This window comes from Sceloporus undulatus, chromosome 2, assembly GCF_019175285.1.
Source record: "Sceloporus undulatus isolate JIND9_A2432 ecotype Alabama chromosome 2, SceUnd_v1.1, whole genome shotgun sequence".
In the NCBI taxonomy this organism is placed as follows: Eukaryota; Metazoa; Chordata; class Lepidosauria; order Squamata; family Phrynosomatidae; genus Sceloporus; species Sceloporus undulatus.
The window spans coordinates 144253922-144277707 of NC_056523.1; the positions used below are offsets into that span (position 1 = coordinate 144253922).

General features: G+C 44.4%; 1 protein-coding gene across 1 annotated transcript; it reads right to left on the reverse strand.

Moving 5' to 3' along the window:
• Positions 1-6574: 6574 nt before the first annotated feature.
• Positions 6575-23544, reverse strand: SLC25A10 (solute carrier family 25 member 10). The gene is made up of 11 exons (XM_042448614.1): positions 23304-23544; positions 15996-16115; positions 14686-14800; positions 14549-14597; positions 14139-14180; positions 13321-13364; positions 12072-12142; positions 10775-10867; positions 9160-9237; positions 8800-8856; positions 6575-8302 (listed from the first exon to the last, which is right to left on the reverse strand). Exons 1-11 carry the CDS (start codon positions 23391-23393, stop codon positions 8201-8203), a joined length of 861 nt encoding a protein of 286 aa, XP_042304548.1. The 5' UTR covers positions 23394-23544; the 3' UTR covers positions 6575-8200.
• Positions 23545-23786: the final 242 nt, after the last annotated feature.

The window sequence follows — 23786 nt, forward strand, 5'->3', positions numbered from 1 at the left end:
ACTTCTATCACTGCACTGTGTTGTCTTTCACATCAAGGATGTGTACAGCATAACATATTATGCTGCATCTTAATATGCTACATCTGCATACTTTTATATACAAAACTGCCATGACAGGATGGATATTCTCCCTTGTAGACTAGTATAATGGCAGCTGGTGATTGCCATGTTAATAGGACAGGGAATCTGTGCTAGGTTTCAGTTCAAAATTTAAAGGCATATTTCAAGGTGCTGGATCTATTTTGGAGATCAGCTTTGGCACCTTGCATAGCTTCTTCAGAATTCATGCTAAACCCTAGAGTGGATCATCACCCCCACTGACTGTGGGGCCACCACTGCTTCTTATTAATCTCATATAGCATTCAGAAGTGTTTTCCCCCTCACAGGATTTTTCTGCAAAAAAAAAAAAGAAAAGTGAAATTACCTTGATCTGTCTCATTCCTGAGCTGTTCGTAAATGGCAATCAGCCTATAATAGAGAATCTCCACTTTGGTTATAGTTTGATACCCCAGGCTATATATAAATTAAATTAAATTATCTATAACTATCAAAATTTCCATGAGGGCAACAGGCTGATAAATCACTTTTCAGAAAACTGCCAGCAGGCCCAAAAGGAATGGCTATCTCTCTTCAAACACAACAGACGTCCTAACCACCTGACAAATGCTCTGTTAAACACTGGATGGTCAAATTAATCTCTGTTAATATCTGTCTTGGCAGATTGTTTATTCCCTTGCTGCCATCGTTACCTGTAGCTTCAAAGCTAACTTTCCTGGCCACTGCTCCCAAGTTTTGCATGCAAGACACAGCTCCAACCTCCCTTAGGCCCAGAGCACAATTTCCATAACTGAAGTGTCCTTTTGAAAAAGTGTCTTCTTCACTGGTGGGCTGGAAAGTGGGACCCTGCAGGAAGTCTGATGGCTGTTCCTTCTCTAGATTTAATTATTTTACAGGTAATTTCTGGCAAGCAGTCCTAATAGCTGTACAGTGGTACCTCGGGATACGAAATACCCAGGTTACGAAATTTTCGGGATACGAAAAAATCCCATAGGGAATCATTGTTCCGGGTTACGAATGTTTTTTCGGGTTACGAAAAAACTTTTGGTGCTTTTTTCGGCTTTTTCGCACGGAATCGCGGCTTTTCCCCATTAGCGCCTATGGCAATTCGGCTTACGAAGGCTTTTCGGGTTACGAAAGCGGCCGCGGAACGAATTAATTTCGTAACCCGAGGAAGCACTGTACTCAGAAGTAAATTGCACCAGGTGCAATTGGTAAGGTTATAGCTATGCTGAACTGAGTGGTGGCATTGGGTCTCCTGGCTGTGAGCCACCAGCCCCCTCCACTCACTTACCCATCCAAACAGCAACAGGTGACCCCCCACCACCACCTTCTGTGTGTCTGTGGCAACCTGATTGCCGTCTTCTTTTGGTCCAGAGAGGGACATATCCACAGGTCAGTGTAAGTACTGTACTTTAACTCTTATTTTTTTAAAAAGGAACCATTCCCTGGTGAAAGGCAGGAGTGTAATCTGTTCTGGAAGTACTGACCCTCCCCTCCCACACTCTCTCATCCATCCAGCCTTTAGCATGAGCAGTTATGCCTGCTGGAATTGGGTAAATTCTTTGGTATTATTTTCCTTTGCTTCATCCTTCAGATTCTTGGATACATGCCCCTGGGTTCTACCCTTGACTTCCACAGGTCATATCAAAACCCATAATTTTGTCCCCAAAACATGCTCTCAATTTATAAATGAGGTCAATTTTATAGTTGAGAATATACGGTACTCTTATACAGTTCCCAGATCCCTTTCACATGTAGTCTCATTCAGCCAGGTGTCACCCATCCTATATCTGGTCCTGGAGATTTATATTCGTTTAGATTAACCAGATATTCCTGTACTATCTCTTTACTTATTCTGTGCTGAAATTCCCCTATTCTGTCCTCTGCTCCATTATCCTCAGGTTGAGCACCATTTTTCTTTTCTGAGAACACTGAGGCAAAGAAGATGTTGAATAATTCTGCCTTTTCTCTGTCTTCTGTTAGCATTTTGCCATCTTCTTCATGCAGTGGCCCTACCATTTCCTTCTTCTTCCTTTTGCTGCGGACATATCCAAAAAAGCACCTTTTGTTGTTCTTAACCTCGCTAGCAAGCCTGATTTAATTCTGTGCTTTAGCTTTTCTGTCTTTACCCCTACATGTGCTTGCTATTTGTTTGAATTCCTTTTTAGTGATTTTCCCGTTTTGAGCTAGCTTGTTTTCTGCTGCTCCAGAGACTAGGACCCGGAGCAATGGATGCAAGCTCCAGGAAAAGAGATTTCACCTCAACATTAGGAGGAACTTCCTGACAGTAAGGGCTGTTCGACAGTGGAACAAACTTCCTTGGAGTGTAGTGGAGTCTCCTTCCTTAGAGGTCCTTAAACAGAGACTGGATGGCCATCTGTTGGGGATGCTTTGATTTAGATTTGCTGCATGGCAGGGGGTTTGACTTGATGGCCCTTGCGGTCTCTTCCAACTCTATGATTCTATGCCTATCCAGGTTGGTACAAAGATGAGATTTAGGGACTGTGGCCAAGTTTCTTGTTTTCAGTGCCCTATTCATGTACCTTAGGCCACTAGTCCATCTAGTTCAGAAGTGTCAGCTCTAGACTGAGGGCAGGCCAGATTATTTCCTAGTCCAGATCCTTGGAAGTCTCCCTTCTAGGCAGTAAACAAGCCTGACTTTGTGCAGCTTCTGAGAAAAGTAAATTAAAAGTAGTATAATACCACCTTTAGACCCCAGGGTTCAAATAATTTCTTAGCCATGAAATACATTTGGAGGATCATGTCATCTTGTTAAATGGGATATCAATAAAATAAGCAGAATCTTAGCTCTAACCTTGAAATTTAAAAAGTGAGAAAATATTAGGTCTGCACAAGCACAAAAATACAATATGGCTTCAGAAATTTCTCACAAAGGCATTTCATCAGTAACAGTTCAGGGGATAACTGCCAGTTCCCAGTTAACTATCTAATCATTAGAATTAAAGTTCATTCAACAGTTCATTCTGAATTCATTCCATCATAAATAAAAGAACAGTTTTGAGCATCCAAGCGTATCAGGATGATACACTTGTGAGAAATGTACAACATGCCAAACGGAGAAACTGCTCAAACCAGGAATTGTTCTGTATAAGATTCAGAAGCCCCATATATTTGCATCAGGGTGGCTGGCAGTACATCAGAAGCCTTAACCACCTTCTGCCTCATTCTGGGTTGACTTAACCTTGGAGTACCTACCCCATTTTAGGATTGGCTAGGGTCTTATGTAGGAAGTGTCCCACTATTTTTGGCATGGATTGTGTGAAGGAAGAAGTTTTACTGGGCCAGACAATGGGTCTTATGCTTTTGGCACCAATGGGATACTATATTTGTATATGTATCTGTGCATACAGGGAGTGGGTGTGAGTGTATGTATATACGTACCCAGTTCTTTAAATGTTTACACATTAATTTTACACAGTAGCAAACTTAATCTCTATATCTTTTGTGGGTTTTTTTGGCTATGAGGCCATGTTCTAGAAGAGTTTATTTGGGATGTTTCGCTAGCAGCTCTGGCTGGTATCTTCAGAGAATGCTGGCATGGAAGAGAATGGGGTATATATACTGCTGGTTGAGAGGAGGCGATTTGTATGTTAATCTATGTATTGTTCTGTTGTTGAATAGCAAGGTCTACCGTGTTTCCATTTACTTAATGATCCATTGTCTGCTGGGAATCCCCCTCACCCTGGGTGGTTTGCATTTGCATAGTCCTGATTTTGTTTACTTTAAGAATTTTCTTTTCTGTTGAAATTGTCCAGGTGTTTATGGATTTCCCTGTGCATTCTGAGCTGATAGTTGTTGGTATGGTCCAGGATTTCATTTTTTTTAAAACAGCATTTTATGCCCAAGATGGTTTATAACGTGTTCTGCTACTGCTGATTTTTCTGGCTGAAACAGTCTGCAGTGTCTCTCGTGTTCCTTGATTCGTGTTTGAACACTACATTTGGTGGTCCCTATGTAGACTTGTCCACAGCTGCATGGTATACGATACATTCCTGTAGCAGTGTTCAAACACGAATCAAGAAACACGAGAGACCATGCAGACTGAGTCAGCCAGAAAAATCAACAGTAGCAGAACAGTTATAAACCACCCTGTTTTAAAATACTTTAATTCTGGACCATGCCAACAACTATCGGCTCAGAATGCACAGGGAAGCCATTGAAATCCATAAAGACCTGGACAATTTCAACAGAAAAGAAAAAAACAGGAAAGGAGAAGCCCTTAAAGTAAACTAAGGTGCGGTACAGAGCACCTAAAGGCACCCTGCTGGCACCTGTTTTCTCTCCACAGGGAAGCCGCAGCCAGCAAACCGCATGGCTTCCCTACAGAGTGAAAAGGACTCACGAAAAGTGGGGTTTTTTACACTGCAGCTGCGGTATAATGAGTGTGCCATTGGGGCACTTGTTACGCAAGCACTGTGTGGCACCGTGTGGATGCTGCACGGCATTTGCGTAACAATGGCGGTGCCCATGTGTACAGGGCACCGCCATTTTGACGCCCTCATCACTTGCTAGGGTTGAGGGGCGTCTGGAATAGTCGCCCTGAGGCAACCCTAGCACGTGATGAGGGCGTCTTAAAGGGCCGTCTGTACCGCCCCAAAGTTTGGCTACCAGTCCTGAAAAGCACCAAAATCAGTACCCAGTAAATGCAAATGCAAACCACCCAGGGTGAGAGGGATTCCCAGCAGACAATGGATCATTAAGTAAATGGAAACCTTGTAGGCCTTGCCATTGTACAACAGAACAATATAGAAATTAACATGTAAATCACTTCCTCTCAACCAACAGTATATATACCCCCCTCTCTTCCATGCCAGCATTCTCTGAAGATGCCAGCCACAGTTGCAGTCAAAACGTCAGGAGTAAACTCTTCTAGAACACAGCCTCATAGCCTGAAAAACCCACAAAAAAAAACTTAACCCTTCTCCTTGCCATTCATTGCTCCTACTTTGATGTACACTCAGAGCACTTACAGCACACACCTCAAAAGATGTAATGGGTGTCACTTCATTCCTAACTAGGTAGTAAAGACTGCAAACTCAATTGGATATGCCCAGAAAGATGCTTCAAGGGAGTGTGTCACATATGCTGATCGCCTCTCCAACACTAATTGGGGCTAGAGAGGGAGCAGTCAGTGCTTGGGCTCCATCTGCTGAGTGGCGCCTGTGCCTGGGGCCATCTCCACAGCTCATGTTGCTCTATGCATCATCCAGCAACCCATCACTATATGCATCAGGGAGAAAGGAGGGGCAAGGGAGAAGTAAAAAACACCCTCCTTTTATAGACATTAATGTTTTAATGCAGTTTTCAAATTCTACTGTGCATTCAAGGGTATTTGATAATGCCAAGTATTAATACTGGGGAGGAATGTAGCCTAGTCAACAGACATATCTGTTGACAGCATCTCCCCCCCCCCCAACACATACAAAAAGCTTACGACAGCACATGAGGATGTATTGACTTGTGGTTATATGAAGAGCGTTAGATTCCTTAGCGCCTTCCAATCCACTTCTCAGTGTGTCTCAGCCACAAAGAGGTCTGCCAGTTGTTCTCTCACCTGCAGGTACTGGAACGCTGCCCAAAAAAGCAGTCTTAGGAAGAAAGCCCAGTCTCTCCAGGCATCATTAAGCTTTGTTAAGGTGATGGGCTTTCATTCTCTTGGCTTGTTTCTACAACTCAATTAGCATGAGATTCTACACTGACGTCCAACGCAAGCTACACAGGGAGCTGGCAGAATTGGCAGCCATGGTGTGGTGAGAGAATGCACCTGTGGCTTAGATGCCACTCTAGCATGTATGCCATAGCTGCAGCAGGGATTCTGGAACTAGCAAGGCTTTCAAATCTGTTCCTGTAGGACTCAGGACTGCCAGCCAACCCCACATAGACTAGAACAAAGCTAATCACTGGAATCCACAGCCAAGGGCTGTGTAAGTTTTGTCAAGAATTGGTTTAGTGTCATAATGAAGTGTGTGCTGTGAAGCAAGAACCTCCACTTTACTTTGTTTAAAAGGTCACCTCTGCCCTTGTGGCTTTAGGCTATTTGCTTCAGGTGGCAAATGGATTCCAGCAGATGTTGAATGGGAGAAGTATACAACCGAACCTGCTAGTCAGATTTTACACTGCAACTCAATATTCACACTCAAAATAAGCACTAAAATTTTGCAGCTGGCATTCTGAAATGCAATATTCAAAGCTTTCAGCTGAATGAATCTAATGTATGTTAATTTGCAGTCAGATGAAACTCTATTTCAAATGAGTGACACCTGTTTTGCACAATTTTTTATTATCATGATTACAAAAGTGCTGAGCCCTGGCTCTTGGTGCCTGCCAAGTCACCACCCTTTGGAATGACATTTTGCACACAGTGGGTGGTACTTCCCACATGCTGGTGGGTAAGCAGGTGGGGACCAAAAGCCAGCAGCAAGGAGGGAAAGACAGCAGACGCAAGAATAATTTCATTAGGCCCAGGTGGGCCAAATCCAGATACATTTTTAAAAAAAAAATAATCCAGTGCTACAGCAGACAACATAATAAACACAAGACAACCTGGGGAGATTCCACAGCCTGCTAGGCTTCCTCCAGATGGCTCAGAAGAACTGCCAGAGCAGACACTAAGCAGGCAAAAGGGGAAGTTTGGCCATTTGCAAGCAAACAGGATCTTTTTTTCTCCATTGTTAGAAGGAACAGAATTATATAGGATAAGAAAATCTCCTTGCCCTGCATGTGCTGACTTAGTTCTTGCTCATTAGTAGTACCTCAGAAGTACCAATTTTCTACTCTCTATGGTGTCAAGCCTCAGTAGGGCCCTTTGGTTTTAAGAGGCTTTGGTTGAACAAGGTGTGAATGACAAACTAAGAGGCAAATGAAAGAGACAAGTGATTCCAAGCCTGACACAGATAAGAACATGTGTGTGCATGTGCGTATGTGTGCTGCCTGCTCCATGCTTCCACTCACAGAAAGTAAATGAAAGGGACCTCCTGTTCCTCAAGTGACAGACATGAGGGTGAGAGGAGACTGAGGTAGGAACAAGGGAATAGGCTGGATGAGAGAAGGAAGCCTCTCAAAAACATTTATACACCTGAGACATGGAAGGACAAAGAGGATTCCTGACTACCTGGAGTATTGCTATCATCCCTCTCCCAAAAGTTAACAGGGTCCCCTCACTGTAATCTTCTCATTGTGAACATTTTAAAATAAAGTAATTATGATGCTGCCTCTCCTATTGACAAAGACCTTTTCTGGTCAAAGTGAAAAGGATGAGATGATTGGGAAGAGGCTAGTGCACTCCTCCCAAAAGTTATAGCAACACATCACAAAAAGGTGAATGGGGGTACAGCTACACTGTAGAAATAATGCAGTTTGATACCACTTTTAAGTGCTGCAGCTCCATCCTATGAAATCCCGGGATCTGTAGTTTTGCAGGGTCTTTAATCTTCTCTGCCAAAGAGAAATTACAAATCCTAGGGGTTTGTAGGCTGGAGCCATGGCAGTGGTATCAAACGGAATTATTTCTACAGTGTAGATGCGCCCCGTGAAGGCAGAAAGAAAAAAAGATGACATGGCAGGTAGGGCCACTTACTACCCATGATGCTACAGGACAGACAGCAATGAAGTACAGTACAGTAGTGGAGCACCACTACTCAAGACAAGAATTCTGGAAATAAAGCAGAAGCATTGTTGGAATGCTAGCTTTCAGACCACAATGGTGTTGCAGGATGATCAGAAGTTTACTGTGGAATGCTGTGAATCAGCAAGGATACAGTACTGGAGAAAGTACTATGATGCTGATGGGTAGGGAATCAAGGAATTAAATTAATGCTGGGCTCAGCGGAAAGACATGTGGGGATTGGGCATTCATTGCTATTGGGCACTAGAGGAGAAGGTTCTGACTGGCTGGCAGTTAAACCATTAGGCACCAAACAATATTGAAGGGTTGGCTCATATTCATAAGACTGTTAGGCACTGAAAAGGGGCATTCTGTGAGAGTTCAACTAATGCCATGGCACTGAAGAGGCCACCATTAAGACTGCTGCACCTCCACAAGGAACAGCATGTGCACCTGGACACTGGCAGGCCCCACTTCCCAGGCTCTTGTCCCTCATTTTTTACATTTCTTTCTCCCTCAAGATATCACTTTGATGCCAAAATATTTCCGTAGCTGCTCCAGGAAGACAAAGGTAAGCACGGTGTGAGGGACCAAGCGAATGCCAGCAGGAACAAGGCCCTAGAAGAAGAAAAATGGGTTACATGCTGTTGCTGCCAGTCTTGGGGAGCTCACACTTCCTCTGATGTTTGTTGAACTAGGAAGGGAAGGGGAAACTAGAAAACAGGAAGCTGGAACAGGGTCTCAAAGACTAATTTTTGATCCCACATGTGTCTAAGATAACCACAGGTAAGAATCTGTCATGAACCAATTTGTCATGAACCAGTTTGTCTTGTACAGCTAACTTGTCTTTGCCCGAAATGCTAAGTAGCCCAATATGGGGCTGCATGCACTGGGGCAACAAAAGGGAAGTTGCAATGTTGGGATTTCTATCCTTTGCAGTTATCTTCCCTGAAAAGGAAAACAAATGGACAGAAGTGCAGCTGCTGTTGCTTGGTGCAACAGGAATGCATAAGAAACCAGAAATCACAGCAGGGTTGGAAGTTACAATGCCCACATTTTATGCCTGATCAATTTGGCACAATTGCTCACTGCTGCTCCCATCCCTTCCATTTTACCTTATAAAAAGCCAGTGGTCCAAGTTTGGCAGTTTCTAATGCACAGTGCATGACACCCTGGAGCAGAAAAGAAAAATGACAAGAACTCAATGTGTGCCTAAGCACATTGGATTTCCAAGTACAAAAACTACCACACTTATCAGTGTCTGATTATCACAGTATAGATGCAATAGCCAGGATAAGACTCAGATGTTAACGTAAGGTATCAAACAACAGCAGCAACAAAAGAAAAAAACACCCACACACACACAGCTAAACTGGCAGAAAGTGAGGCCAATATAATGCTTAAAGTAAGCAACCATTACATGAAGATTCAAGAGACTTGCCACCTGGGTAAGCATGGGGAATCAGATCACTCACCCGATATTCACCCTGGGAATTCATCATCCGCGTCTTCAGCACATCCAAGGGCTGACAGAGGAATGTGGCACATCCTCCCTGCAGTTGAGGGTGTGGAAAGAGATCATTTTGAGATCCTGGGCTAAAGCATATGACACATGAGCCAACAGGGATGATACAGCTGTCCACTCACCAGATGGCATGCTTGTGACCACTGACTAAACTGGTCATTATCATGTCTTGCCAAACAATTGAAGAAAATCTTATCAAAATCAAGTTATAAGGTGAATGGCACGATTAATTCTGTATCACTTTGACAGCACAAAGCAGATGATTGATTCACCAAGCAGCAATCTAAAATAATCTAAATAAATTACTATAGGATAAAGGGCTACCCATTGTAATCTAGAGAAAAAAACGAAATGGGGAGAAACTATAGAAGTTTCTTACTGGATCCACAGTTAACGCATGAAACTGTTTGGTGTACTTTTCCTCTACAATGTTCCCAACATGAAGAAGAGCCACTGCTATATCTCTACCCAGTCAATTCTCTCTCGTCTTTCCAGATCCCATTAAATCATTTTACTGTACAGTATTAAAGCCTTTCAAGACCATTCCAGGCTGAGCTCTTCTGCATTCTCTGCTACTAGTTCCATTTCCCAGTGTAACCATACTCTTTCCCCCTCTTTATCTTCCTCAACTGTGAATCAAAGGGCTTGCTGTCCATGCAATTTCAGAGCAGTACTTAAGACACTACAGGTTCAGTCTCTTTTATCCAGAATCCCAAAATCAGAAATATTCCAAAAATCAAAGATTTTTTTTTACAAGTGGTCGAGATAATGACGCTTTTACTTTCTGATGGTACAATGTACACATTTTTTTAAAGGTACAAAATTATTTAAGAATTGTATAACATTACCTTCAGATATGTGTATAAGGTGTATATGTGTATAAGGTGTGTATATGTGTATAAGGTGTATATGAAACATAAATGAATTTTGTGTTTAGCCTTGAGTCCTATCTCCTAGATATATTATTATGTATGTACATGCAAATATAGGTATTCCAAAATCCAAAACACTTCTAATCCCAAGGATTTCAGATAAGGAAGCCTCAACCCGTACTAAAATTAAAGAGAGGTTGAAAACTATTAATAGAAGTTGCACTGAAATGAGGATGACCTGACCATCTTCTAAGGTTTAAACAGCTTAGGATTCCACAAAGCCAAATTCGGCCCACAGCCAAGTATGACAACTACCAGGCAGTTCAGAGCCACCCCATCACCCCTTCCTCCTGATTTTGGCAAATTTAAGCATGAAGCAAAATCATTACATTGTTTTTTGGCAAGATGATACACTACTTGGTCAGGTCTGGCAGCTGATCTGCTACTATTATCACCTTCCAATGAGATTTCTCTCATAGCCCAGTTAACAGACAATTCTACTATTAAAACCACATGCATTTCAGGAGGAAAGTGCACATTGCAATTCTTGCAGGAAAGGACTTGGCTGGCCTTTACAACCCATTCTTATCCCAGCCTTGGCAGCTCAATGTGGCTTTGGATCTCCACTTTCCTACAGAACATCAGAATCTTCCATTCTGATGGCCTTGTACCCCCACACAGATATATACTTACAGCAATAGAGCTGGCCACAAAATGGGTGAAAATATTGTCTGACAGCAAACCGGTCCCAAGAACCAACTGCTTAGCCTGGTCATAGCAGGAAAGCTGCAGGGAAGCAGAAAATGGCAAGATTTGGCACCCAATCTGTCAGTACTCACAGACTGACCATTCAACCTGCACTGGACCCCAACAAATCAAGCAAAACTGTAACTTCAGCCCCTATGTTGGTAACCTAGGATCACAAATTACAAAATTTTGTCCTTCACTCCCTACAATGTCTGTCAGAGGCAGGTTTCCTGACCCACTGATGATCACAGTAAGGTAAGACAACTGTAGGAATCACCCTACCTATCAAGTCCAAAGTCAAAATGTCAGAGGCACAGACTGACTGGGGGGTTGGGTCAGATAGCACCCTACTCCCTAACCTATCTCCAGTCTTCCATACTATTGCACATATTTTCCCCTCCCCTGCTGGGAAAATAATTACTACATGTTCCTTCACAAAGCCAGGTCTTCCCTATCCACTCATCATTTCTGCAGTCTCAGAGAGATAGAAAGAGTTCAAAGGGCTCAGGGGAAACAAAGCCTTAAATATTTTAAACATCTTGGCTCAACATGTAAAGTTGCAGCACTGTACACTTCTGGCAAGCATTGTCCCACATTCTCTAATTTCAGGGATTATACAGGTTGCCTATGAATTCTCGTACATCTCAGTACAATAGAACGTTCTGTTATACTAGGGCTCCTGCAGATTTTGCAAACACTCACTGTCTTCTGAATACTGCTGCCTTTAAATAGCTCACTATGGGCCTAAACAAACAGGACAAAATAAAGCTGCTTCGGGTCACTTTGGAGGTATGCTGTTTAAATGATGCATGTGTCCTAAGAGGCCGGAAGCCGCGCCAAAGCCAAAGCTCCAGTCCTAAAGACTGGAGCACAGCTTTGTTGCAGCTTCTGGCCTCTTAAGATGTGTGTGTCATTTAAACGGTATACCGCCAAAGTGACCCGAAACAACTTTATTTTGGCTTGTCTGTTCAGGCCCTATGATCCCCTAATATGAAAGCTATTCCCAATAAATTGTGGAATGCTTGGGACTCCATGTCTCACCCTCTAGCATCATCTGATGAAAAATGGGTGAGGGCAGGGGCTCTTCTATTTCACTTCATTGATTCAAGACACAAGTGCCACTAAATACTATTTTCTCTCCACAGACAATGTCAACCTACTGGATGAATCTGCAGCAAAAAGAGAAGATACGTAAAGGCTCTGGCTGCCTTGTGGTGGGTGCACCACTTTGTTGGATTCCTACCTGTCCAACAGTAACCAAGGCCCCTCGACTTGATGCCATTGTTCCCCCAGAAAACAATTTTTTCATCCCTTCTGCAAAGACAAAAGAGATCAGAGTAATTAAATGAAGAGAGCATTTGGATGATGATCCTCAAACTCTTGCCCTTTCAGATGTCTTACCAAGCTGCATCCTTATAGAAACTATTCTCTGCTCGTGAACTCTTTTATAACTCCCTCTCTCCCACTCTGAAAGCATCCAGAGTGCTATTATATTAGAGTTTATGAGGAACAAAAAAAGAGCAGATCAATAAATGACTTAACTGGATTACCTCTGAGTAATTTTCACTGGGATGAAATAGCTGAGCATTTTGTCAAAGTAAGATCAGAAACCCTGATAAGGTACAACTGGGATAAAATATTTTAATCCACCACCACAGCAGTGGTAGCAAGATTTAAAAGAAATAAACATGTTGCTAAATATCAGAGCACTCTGGAAGGGACAGAACTGCAGAAGTTAATCACCAGAGATGGGACTAGGTGATGCAAAAACTTTGTCCACATCATGTCAAGATCCCAGCTTTCAAATATAATAATGCCATGGAAAGGATGTTTTTTGGCTATAAGGCTGCCTGCACAATAAATGTTTCAAGCAGCCAGACCCAAACCAGACATTCAGCTTGTAAACACTGAATGCCACTGACCACTATAATGTGAGGTCATTACCATTACTGGCTGTGCACACACTTCATGCCACCAACTTTACTTCCTGGGAGTTTCTTGTTATTGTATGTCTTCAAGTTATCTCCAACTTATGGTGACCCTAAGGTGAACCTATCATGGGTTATTTTTTTGGCAAGATTTGTTCAGAGGAGATTTTTCATTGCCTTCTCCTGAGACTGAGAGCATGTGACTTGCCCAATGTCACCCAGTGGGTTTCATGGCTGAGCTGTGAATCGAACAGTGGTCTCCAGAGTCATAGGGAAACACTCAAACCACTATACCATGCTCCTTTGCACATTTCTACAGCCATTGTTTTCATCTTTGAGGTTTTGTCCATGCCCCCAACACAGCTTTTTACTAGCACTTGCTGCCGATAGCACAGTATTCCCCACCCGCCCCCATGCGCCAAAGTCTCTTACATCCTATAGAAAAGGAGCTGAAACAGTAGTGGATTCTATTCAGTGCCAACTTGTCACATTCAGGAAGAAAAACTCTCCAAAGGCCTTTCAGAACCGCACTCTAGTCCTGCTGTGTACTAGCCAAGTTCTTACCTTCACGAAACACCCGGTACAACCCATCCAGAGCATGCGAGTAGCTAGGACACAAGGAGAGACAATTAGCTGCCTGCACCTACTTGCATTTGCCACAGTGCACCCACATAAAGCTGGCCATCTCTGGAGATTTCTGTTACATGTTCTTACTCTTACAACTCAAGTAAGTATGACAGATCTCTGGGATTTGATGACCAGGAGTGCTAATCTCAGTAAACACTGGATGTCTAAGGACTGATGCTGTTTCTCACGGGCTTAGTGGCTTCCATGCAGTCCCTCTTGAGATGAACTAAAACTTTCACAGGATACCCCTCCCCCTCAATGTCCATATTGTTATTCTCCTCTTCCATACATATAGGGCTCCTCACCCCTTCAGCTACACCCCATGCAATTTTTAGTTTTTAAAAAAATCTTTATTTAACAAAAACTTCCACAAAAATATACAGTTGGCCCTCCATATCTAAGGATTCTTTATCCATGGATTCAAGCATCCATGGCTTGAAAATATTTTAAAAATATATAAATTCCAAAAAGCAAACCTTGATTTTGCCCTTGTATATAAGGGACACCATTTCACTGTGACACTGTATTTAATGCTATTTGAGCATCCACAGATTTTGGTATCCAAGGGGGGTCCTGGAACCAAACCTAAGTAGGTACCAAGCGCCCACTGTACGTGCACACTTCTGGTGTGTGTGTGTGTATGTATTAAACAAATGTGATCAACATAAAATCAGACAAGATTATACAAAAAGAAAAAAGGGGTGGGAGGGGAAGAAAAGGGAGACAAATACACTCTTTGCCATTTTGACACTCACTTGCGCCGCAGATTGACTGGTTGTTTCATGTCATTCTGCATCCTGGAAAAGGGATATTACAACTTTGAGAAAGATTACAAAAATAAACAGCAGTCCTACCCCATCACCCCACAATGTAGTATTTGAGTTTACACAACAGAAAAAGGATTAGCAGAACAGGGAAGGTGAACCTGTGACTCCTCCAGGTGTTGCTGAACATTCATTTCCATCAGCCCTTGTCAGTTCATCAGCTTCTAGCAGATCCCCATGTCCTGAAATTTCAGGAGGAGCACTGCCAGAGTGATGCTCCCCATCCCCTCACCTCCCTTTCCACTCCCTGTGTAGGATTCCTTGTAAGGCTTAATCAGGTGAGTCATGAAGATTTGAACAGGGCCAAGGTCAGAAAAGGAAAAAAGGAAGGAGGTACTGACCTGACATTTACCATGTCAGCTGGGGTCCCCACGAACCCACCAGCGAAACCTGCAACCAGAAAACAGTGGGTGAAAGGGGACTGTACAGCCTGTCCTGATCTGGCCCATCATCCTGTGCTTGCCAAGTCCCAGCTCACCTCCTACTGCGCCTAGCAGCACCTTCTGGTAGAAGGGCATGGGCCCCTGGGCACCCTGGCTCAAGCGGTCCCGCACAGTCTCATAGATGGCAAAGCGGGTGAGGGAGTACGTCATCTGAGGAAGCAGAAAGAGTCATAGCAGGATGGCAGCACTATCTCATGCCCTGGCCCTGCTCAGAACAGAATCACAGGACAGACAGGCATGGTTCCAGCTTTGCAAACTGGCACTAGCTACAGAACAGCTTGGAAAACTCTTCTTTGGGACTACAGCTCCCAGTTACAGCAACCACTGGTCCAAAAAAGTGACTTTTCTTATCTATGGTCTGCTTCTAGCATGGCTGAGCACATAACTGTTGTTCTCAACGAGTGTAGCACACCCCTTTTTATTAGTCACCCCAAGGATACATGCAGTGGTCCAGGAGTAGCCTTATTCCTCCAAGCCTGCTTCTTACAGAAGAGCTCAAATTCATCCCTAAACTGTAACCATAAATTCTGCAACCAGAATGATATTCAAACATAGGGGGTGCACAACAATGACTGCTGAAGTCCTATAACCTGTTATGGAGTCTCCTTTATGGATTTAGCTCATGTACAGTTTTGTCCAAGAAACAACAGAGTTGTCAGTACACAGAGGAGGAAAGCCATTATGACTGTCAGGCATGGGCAGTGGAAGCAACTGAACTGCTGCTGCTGCTCTCAATTTGTCCCCATCGGTAAAGGTTGTCCAGTCCACCAAAGGCCATGAAGGACATCTACAATGCCAAATTAATGTAGTTTGATACTACTTTAACTTCTGTGGCTCAATGCCAAGGAATTCTGGGATTTGTGGTTTTGTGAGATATTTAGCCTTCTCTGTCAAAAAGGTCTGGTGCCACAACAAATGATAAATCCCACTGTTCCATAAAATGGAGCCATAGCAGTTAAAGCAGTTCAAGCTAGATTAATTCTGTAGTGTGGCAGCAACCTAAATTAAATGGACTTCATTTTAGAAATCCCCACTCCTAGGACCTATTTGAATTTCCCAGAAGGCTGAGGCCACTGGACTCTATGCTCTTGCATTCTGCATTCTGACACCAATTATTCTGCAAGAAATTTGCCCTTAATGTGACTGAATCATGTGTCACTTTGAGAGAGCTCAGGAGAACATCCTTCCTGCCCCCTCCCCCAGTAACTGGAATAACTTCAGCCTTTGGAGGGATGCTGGGAGAAGCAGCAGAGTTCTGAGAGGCAATGATGGAACCAAGAAGCAGGCATGTGACAACACAAGAATGGAGTGTGTGAAGGAATCTTTGTCATGCCTCGACACCCACCTGCCGGCAAAGCGAGGCACTCAACCCATTGTAGAGTGCCAGAAAGCCATCATTGCGAACCACCCGCACAGCCATCCCGGTCATGCGCAGCTTCACTTCCTGCTGGGTTTGCAGATGGACCTAAGCAGAAAAAGCAGAGAGAAGAAATGGGTCAGGGTGGGCTCCTCAGCCCTGAAGGACATTGCTGGGACGGCAAGGAGACCGATTAAGCAGGCACCTCTGAGGCAGCAAACCGGTGATTCCCCCAATCAGCAAGATATTAGGAATGAATTTTAACATATGCTTTGACTCCTGTTCTCCAGGGTCTGGACATTGCTAGGAGTTACTCTCCCCTGAAGTTTTAAGAGAAACTTTGTTTGTTTTAAAAGCACAAGAGTTCAGCAGAACCGTTTATGTATCTTTACAAGTCCATTTCCTAATACCATCTGCAGCAGAAAGTCAGCACATCTGTATAAGAACATATAATGTACAGGATGTGATGGAGTCCATTCTTTCCACAAAGGCAAGGTCTGCTTCCTAAACACTGTCAGAAACTCCTGTCTCAAATTTTTACCCATGTTCTGTCTACCCCAAGGGAACAGAAAGGTTGACCACTGAGAAATTTGGGGTTTTAACTTCCAACTCAATTCAGCATGGGCAATGGGTAGAGACTGTGGGGATTATCATCCAAAACATGAAGCAGTCCGATGATTCACCAGCCCTGGTTAGCTAAATACTATTCCCTCCCCCTTGGTCAGGGATTGTGGGAATTGTACTCCAAAACATCCAGCAGGCCAAAGGTTCTCCAGCTCTAGTCTACCAGATACTACTCCCTTACCCTTGACAGACCTCTGCTCTGTATTTCGTGCCCTCACAGTAAAGCGAGGAAGATTATTTTTGGATATACTGTATTAACATTATGAAGGGTAATCGTTCCAACAAGAGCAAAGAACTGTACTGAGAATACAGAGGCTGCCTTCTTTGAAGCTTGTTAGCCCATCCACAGCTTGGAACTACAGATCCACAGGGGTTCAGTGGGTACCATGCCACATGCAAACTGTCTGGCTTTACTGTGGTGCAGCTGATGTTTATAGTACAGCTAAAAGAGGAATCTAGGTGAAAGGCACATAAGTTGATAAAAATCAAGAACAGTGGCAGGGCCATTGGTCAGCTGACCGAACTCCTGCAGAAGGGGAAGGGTCAAGTGACGGGAGAAGGAGGCAGTAGCCTTCATGAGTTCTGCATTGGTCACAGGGAGAAAACAGCACAAGCACTTCCATGACTATTTGTTACACAAGCTTTGCATCATCCAGCCACATTCAGGATGATTCCAGAAAGAAGATGAAGAAGTCCAAATAATTAGCTGGCAAGAGAATCCTGGGCACAACTTTGGGTCCCATAGTGGAGAAAGGAGGAATAAAAGCAAAACAAAAATAAAAACACAACACAAAACTGTCATTCTAGATCATGGGTCTAGAACCTCTGGTCCTCCAAGTGTTTTAGATGAAAATCCCTTGCCACAGGCCACACTGGTTGGAAGTCTGGAGAGCTAAAATTTAAAAAATAAATAAATCTGGAGAGCTAAAATTTTCCTCACTTTGATCTAAAGATCTGACCCATAAAGGAATGATGCAGATGATACCAAATTAGGGGGAATAGCTAATACCCCAGAGGACAGGATCAAGATTCAAAATGACCTGAATAGACTAGAAAGCTGGGCCAAAGCTAACAAAATGAAATTCAACAAGGAGAAATGTAAGGTATTGCACTTAGGGCGGAAAAATAAAATGCACAGATATAGGATGGGTGACACCTGGCTGAATGAAACTACGTGTGAAAGGGATCTAGGAGTCCAAGTAGACCACAAGTTGAACATGAGTGAACAGTGTGATGCGGCAGCTAAAAAGGCCAATGCTATTTTAGGCTGCATTAATAGAAGTATAGTGTCTAGATCAAGAGAAGTAATAGTGCCACTGTATTCTGCTTTGGTCAGGCCCCACCTAGAATATTGTGTCCAGTTCTGGGCGCCACAATTCAGAAAGGACATTGAGAAACTGGAGCGTGTCCAAAGGAGGGCGACAAAAATGGTGAAGGGTCTGGAAACCATGCCCTATGAGGAACGACGTAAGGAGCTGGGGATGTTTAGCCTGGAGAAAAGAAGGTTAAGATATGATAGCCCTGTTTAAATATTTGAAGGGATGTCATATTGAAGAGGGAGCAAGCTTGTTTTCTGCTGCTCCAGAGAACAGGACCTGGAACAATGGATGCAAGCTACAGGAAAAGAGATTCCACCTGAACATTAGGAGGAACTTCCTGACAGTAAGGGCTGTTCGACAGTGGAATGCACTCCCTCGGAGGGTGATAGAGTCTCCTTCCTTGGAGGTCTTTAAACAGAGGCTGGATGGCCATCTGTCAGGGATGCTTTGATTTGGATTTCCTGCATGGCAGGGGGTTGGACTGGATGGCCCTTGTGGTCTCTTCCAACTCTATGATTCTATGATGCAGATGCCATCCTGATGGAAATTCATTTCAGCTGAGGGTGCAGAGGTACTAGCTGCCAGAAGAGAGCAGTGAAGTGGCAGATGGAGCCCAGATGGGCAGAGTTCCCAGGCAGCCAGCAGCAGCTCAAAGATCTATTGTGAAGAATGAAGCTGGAATTTGCTCATCAAGCAGCTGGCAGGCTCAAGAGGCACAAGGGCAGGCAATGATGGAGGCTGAAATTTGCAGTCTCTAGCATTAGTAGGTTCATTAACGTGCCATTCCATAATAAAAGAAAGGAATATCCCCCACTCACCACCCACCCCAGACCAGGTTATACATGCATAATACTGAGGAAGAGATGGGTGAGTGAGAAGAGTAAGGATGGTTTTTGCCTGTTCATGTACAAGCCACTGGATGAGGAATCTCAGGGAATCAGAATTTTCCTCTGCCACGCCAGCTACCTTTCCAGTTTATTCAGACTAACCAGTTTCTCCTCTTCCTCCTCCATCCACTCAAAGCTTAGGGGTACATTTGTCACTTAAACTTGTTAAGTGAGTATGGGAGAAATTGTGGCTCTTATGTTGTTGTGTGCCTTCAAGTCATTTCCAACTTACAGAAACCCTGAGGCAAACCTATTATGAGTTTGTTTTAGCAAGATTTGTTAAGAGGGTGAAAGAGTGTGCCTTGTCCAAGGCCATCCAGTAGGTTTCTATGGCCGATCATGGATCTGAACCCTAGTTTCCTGGAGTCCTAGTCCAACACTCAAACCACTATACCACACTGGCTCTCTGCAGTTTATAAGCATTCAGCCACTCAACCCTCTGTAGCTGAGGCTTGCAGAAGCAAAGTTGGCAACTGAGCAACAGGAAAGCTAGGAACAGCCACTCTCAGAACACCCCACAATAGCAATAGAAGAACATTTCTATACCGCTTATCAGTGCACTTAAATACTCCTTAAGCAGTTTACAATGTGTAAGCTAACTGCCCCCAACAAGCTGGGTACTCATTTTAGTGACCTCAGAACGATGCAAGCCTGAGTTGAGCTTGAGCCCTTGGCTGGTATTGAACTCGCAACCTTGCTCCCATGAGAAAAAGAGAGGGAGTAGGCTAGGGCGGTTGGCACTGGCCTCTTCCTGGAATACTCCTGAGCAATCTGTCGCCTCCCAGATGTTGTAGGACTGTAACTCCCATCAGCCCTAGCTAGCATAGACAATAGTAAGTAATTTTGGGACCTGCAGTGTAACATCATCTGTTGGATCATAAGCTGATTGCTCCTGACTAGAGAATTTTAGCAGGGCCAGGAACTGGAATGCAAACACTGATATTCACTGCATTAGCTAGGGATCAATATATTTTCCTCTACACACACCAAAACTGTTTGTTCAGTTCTCTGAAACATGCTGTCCAGCTCTGACTCTTTATTCCCCTGCCAAAGGTGAATAACAGAAGCAGAATTCTGCCCCCATCTGTTTGAGGAAGCCCTCAGATACCCACAGTAACTATTGTTGAGCCTTAGAAACAAAGTCAAGGACACTGTTATCAAGGTGCTAAATGCAAAATAAGATAACTGATCAGGACCAGTTCCTTCTTTTTGTGGAATCTGGAAAGATACATCTAACAGATAGGGCTGTATACCAGAGACTCTTAAGAAAGACTTCATGATTTTGTCCTACTGACCTTAGCCAGGCCACTTTCTTTCTCTACTCCTGTTCTTTAGGACAGGATCATATGCCACTTTTGTGAGAGCAAAGCCGACTAGGTCCATTTGTACTGGCAGGTCCATTCATTTCAGGAGACACACTGCCACTGTTCCTTACACTTCTGATTTCAGTAGTTCCAGTTTAGAAACAGCACAGCTGGATATTTGTCTGTTGTTGTTGTTGTTGTTGTATGCATTCCAGTAATTTCAGACTTACAGTGACCCTAAGGCGCTACAGCTACACTAATGATCCCATCAGGGTTTTTGTCTTGGCAAGTGTCTCCAGAAGGGGTTTGCCCTTGCCAGCCTCTGCGGCTGAGAGTGTGTGACTTGCCCAAGGTCACCCAGTGGGTTTCATGGCTGAACAGAGATTCAAAACCCTGTTCTCCAGAGTCACGGTCCAACCCTCAAACCCTTACACCACACTGGATGTCAACCAATTAAACACAAATCCTCATCATTTGAATGTAACAAAACCTTTGGCTGGCCAGGCGTTTTAGACTACACTTTCCATATTCCCATCATTCACCATGCTGCTTGGGCTTCTGGGAGCTTAAATCCAAAACATCAGGCGAGCCATAGGTTTCTTATCTCTGCGCTAGACATTCAGACTACAGTCGGCTCTCCTTATCCACAGATTTTTCTATCCACAAATTCAAGCATCCATGGCTTGAAAATTTTCAAAAAAGGTATAAATTCCAAAAAGCAAACCTTGATTTTCCATTTTACATTAGAGACACCAGTTTCCTTTTCCATTATATTTAGTGGGACTTGAGCATCCATGTATTTTCTGGGGGGTCCTGGAACCAAACCCCAGCAGATAACAAGGGACCACTGTATAATTGATTTAACTCATTTGGAGTGTGGTGGAGTCTCCTCCATTGGAGATTTTTAAACTGAAGCTGGATAGCCATCTGTGACATGTGTGTGCTTTGACTGCAAGTTCCTGCATGGTGGTGGGGGTTGGACTGGAAGGCCCTTGTGGTCTCTTCCCAGCTCTATGATTCTAACAGGAGCTTTTGACATGGTCACTCTTTTGACATCGTCACTCTGCCCCTGCCTAAATCATACCCCGGCTGTTTTGGAAGTACAGTAGACCCTTGTTATCTGCTGGGGTTTGGTTCCAAGATCCCGTGTATAACAAAATCCGTGGATGCTCAAGTCCCATTAAATATAATGACATAGCAAAATGGTGTCCCTTCTAAAAAATGGAAAATCAAGGTTTCATATTTGAAATTTATACTTTTTTGGAACATTTTCAAACCGTGGGTGCTTGAATCCGTGTACTGTATAAGAAATCTGTGTATAAGAAGGGCTGACTGTAACTGGAAGACTCCTGCCAGCCAGCCTCTGCTAGTTACTCAGGACTGTTTCCTGGAGGGTGGCCAGACCTCCAGGCCAGAGTGATTGCCACTGTAGGGCACACCATCAAATGTCAGCCTGGTATTCCTAGGAAACCAGACACTAGGGTTGCCAGGAAGAGAATACCAACCAGGACCAACGTCTCCTGCCCAGGCAACCGGACGGGCATTTCTCACTATGTACAAAGCCAAAATGGCAGCTAGAGATCAGTGCTGCCATAGGAAGGGAGGGGGGAGAGTGTGTGCCAGTAGAGAGACGCTTCTGCTTATATTCTGATGCAATCACAGCACCCATCACACACCAGCTCTGTGTGTGTGTGACAAATCACACTCTCTCAGGGTTATGTGTGTCTCCTTTTCCTGCCCGCCCTCCACAACAACTTTCCTCAGGCTGCCCCACTGTGAGTGGGGAGGAGGAACATGGAAGGACCAGGGCAATCAGACATCCTCCTTTTCCAGGACATGTCCTCCATTTCAATCTTCCATCCAGGAGGAATTCCAAAATGCCCTCCACTTTGGGCATGACTAAGAAGCATGAATTTACACTTCTAGGAATGTTTTTAGCTTTTAGTCTGTAATATCCTCCATTTTTCTTGGATGTCCCACATTCTGTGGTGCCTTGTCCTCCTTTGCGGTGACAAGATCTGGTCAATCTGGGAAAGACCAGCCTCGGTGCCTCAGCTGGGGCTGCATCTGCACTGCAGAATGAATCCGGGTTGACACTTCAACTGCCCTGGACTCCATGCTATGGAATTTTGGGAATAGTAGCTGGTTGTTTAATTTTCCCCCCTGCTTTCTTTTCCTTCTTTCACTTTCTTTTTCTGCTTCTGTTCTTTAGGACAGGATCTTATGCCACTATTGAGGGAGAAGAGCTGAATTTGCTGTGGTGCCACAGCCAACAACCATTCCCGGAATTCCACAGCATTCCTGTTCAAGTTGTGTCAACCCTGGTTATTCCTGCAGTGTGGATACATGCTCAAAACGGAGGACATTTAGGAAGGGATGTATTAAAATAAACAGCAGTACTTGTCCATAGGGAAACCATACTGGCCCACAGGGAAACACTGGGGAATATCTGCCCATAGGATTCAAAGATATTGTCATGTTAGACTGTAGAATCAATATGTAGAGAGGGATCTTGTAGCACCTTTGAGACTAACTAAAGAAAGAAATTGGCAGCATGAGCTTTTGTCAATGCCTCTGAGGAAGTAGAGTGGAGTCTAGGAAAGCTCCTGCTGCCAACTTCTTTTTTTCAGTTAGTCTCAAAAGTGCCACCAGGTTTCTCTACATATTATTATTATATCCAAATGCATCTGAGGAAGTAGGCTGAAGTCTGTGAAAGCTCCTGCTGCCCCAAAGGTGCTACAAGATCCCTCTACAACGTACTTGCCCATAGGGTTTTATGGTTAAGGGTTAGAAATGCAGAGCTCCCTATGGGAAGAGGGGGGGCAGAACCCCACACACCATACCTGCCCTTTTCTCTATGGGGCAAGTACAGTACAGTATTATCCTATTATGTATCCTTATGGGCAAGTCTGGGTTCCCATACTTTGGGCAAGTACTATCCCTTGTTTTAGCTGGTCCCAGGTCTGAAACGGAGGAGGCCAAGGCCTGGAAAAGGAGGAGAATACATATTATTATTATTATTATTAGTATTATTATTGGAGAAAAGGGAGCGAGGGCAAGGGGGTTATTATTATGATGCCAGGAGGCAAGGCAGCTCCAAGATGGAGGCGGGTGCCCTCTCTCCCTCCTTCCCTTGCCTCCCTCCTTCCTTCCCGGACCCACCTTGAGGAGGTCCAGCGGATGGGTGCAGCAGGCCGCCCCGCAGGAGGCCAGGCCCCCGAAGTACCACCTGGAGACGCGCTTCTCCGCCATGGCCCTGCCTCCCTCCTCGCCCTCGCCTCCCTAGTCCCAATGCCCGGCCCAGGGGAGCCCGGCCTCGACGACGCCGGCCCTCCACACTCCTCGACACCGCCTTCCACCGGGGCCTTAAACGGGCGATGCCGGCCCTCCGCCCCCTCGGAAGGCCGCATTGAAAGAGCCACGCTGAGGCCTCCTCCCTCCCTCAGCCCCATTGTGTCCCAGGCCTACGTCGCCCTCGAGGGCCCGCCGCCAAAGGGGCCAGGCCTGAGGCGGTGCTGAGGAGGCCTCCCGTCCCTCCTCTCCTCCTCCTCAGATCATGGCTAAGCCGTTTAAATCGAGCCCTTGAGCTTCTTTAGGCCCCACGTCGGTCAAGTTCACACAGACCTGGCCTTGAGTCCCTATATT

Coding starts and splice junctions, on each gene's coding strand:
- SLC25A10 (XM_042448614.1), bottom strand. CDS start 23,393: ATGGCGGAGAAGCGCGTCTCCAGGTGGTACTTCGGGGGCCTGGCCTCC. Junction 16,116..23,303: donor ATCCGCTGGACCTCCTCAAG/GTGGGTCCGGGA, acceptor TTTTCTGCTTAG/GTCCATCTGCAAACCCAGCA. Junction 9,238..10,774: donor TTGTGGCCAGCTCTATTGCT/GTAAGTATATAT, acceptor CCTCAACTGCAG/GGAGGATGTGCCACATTCCT.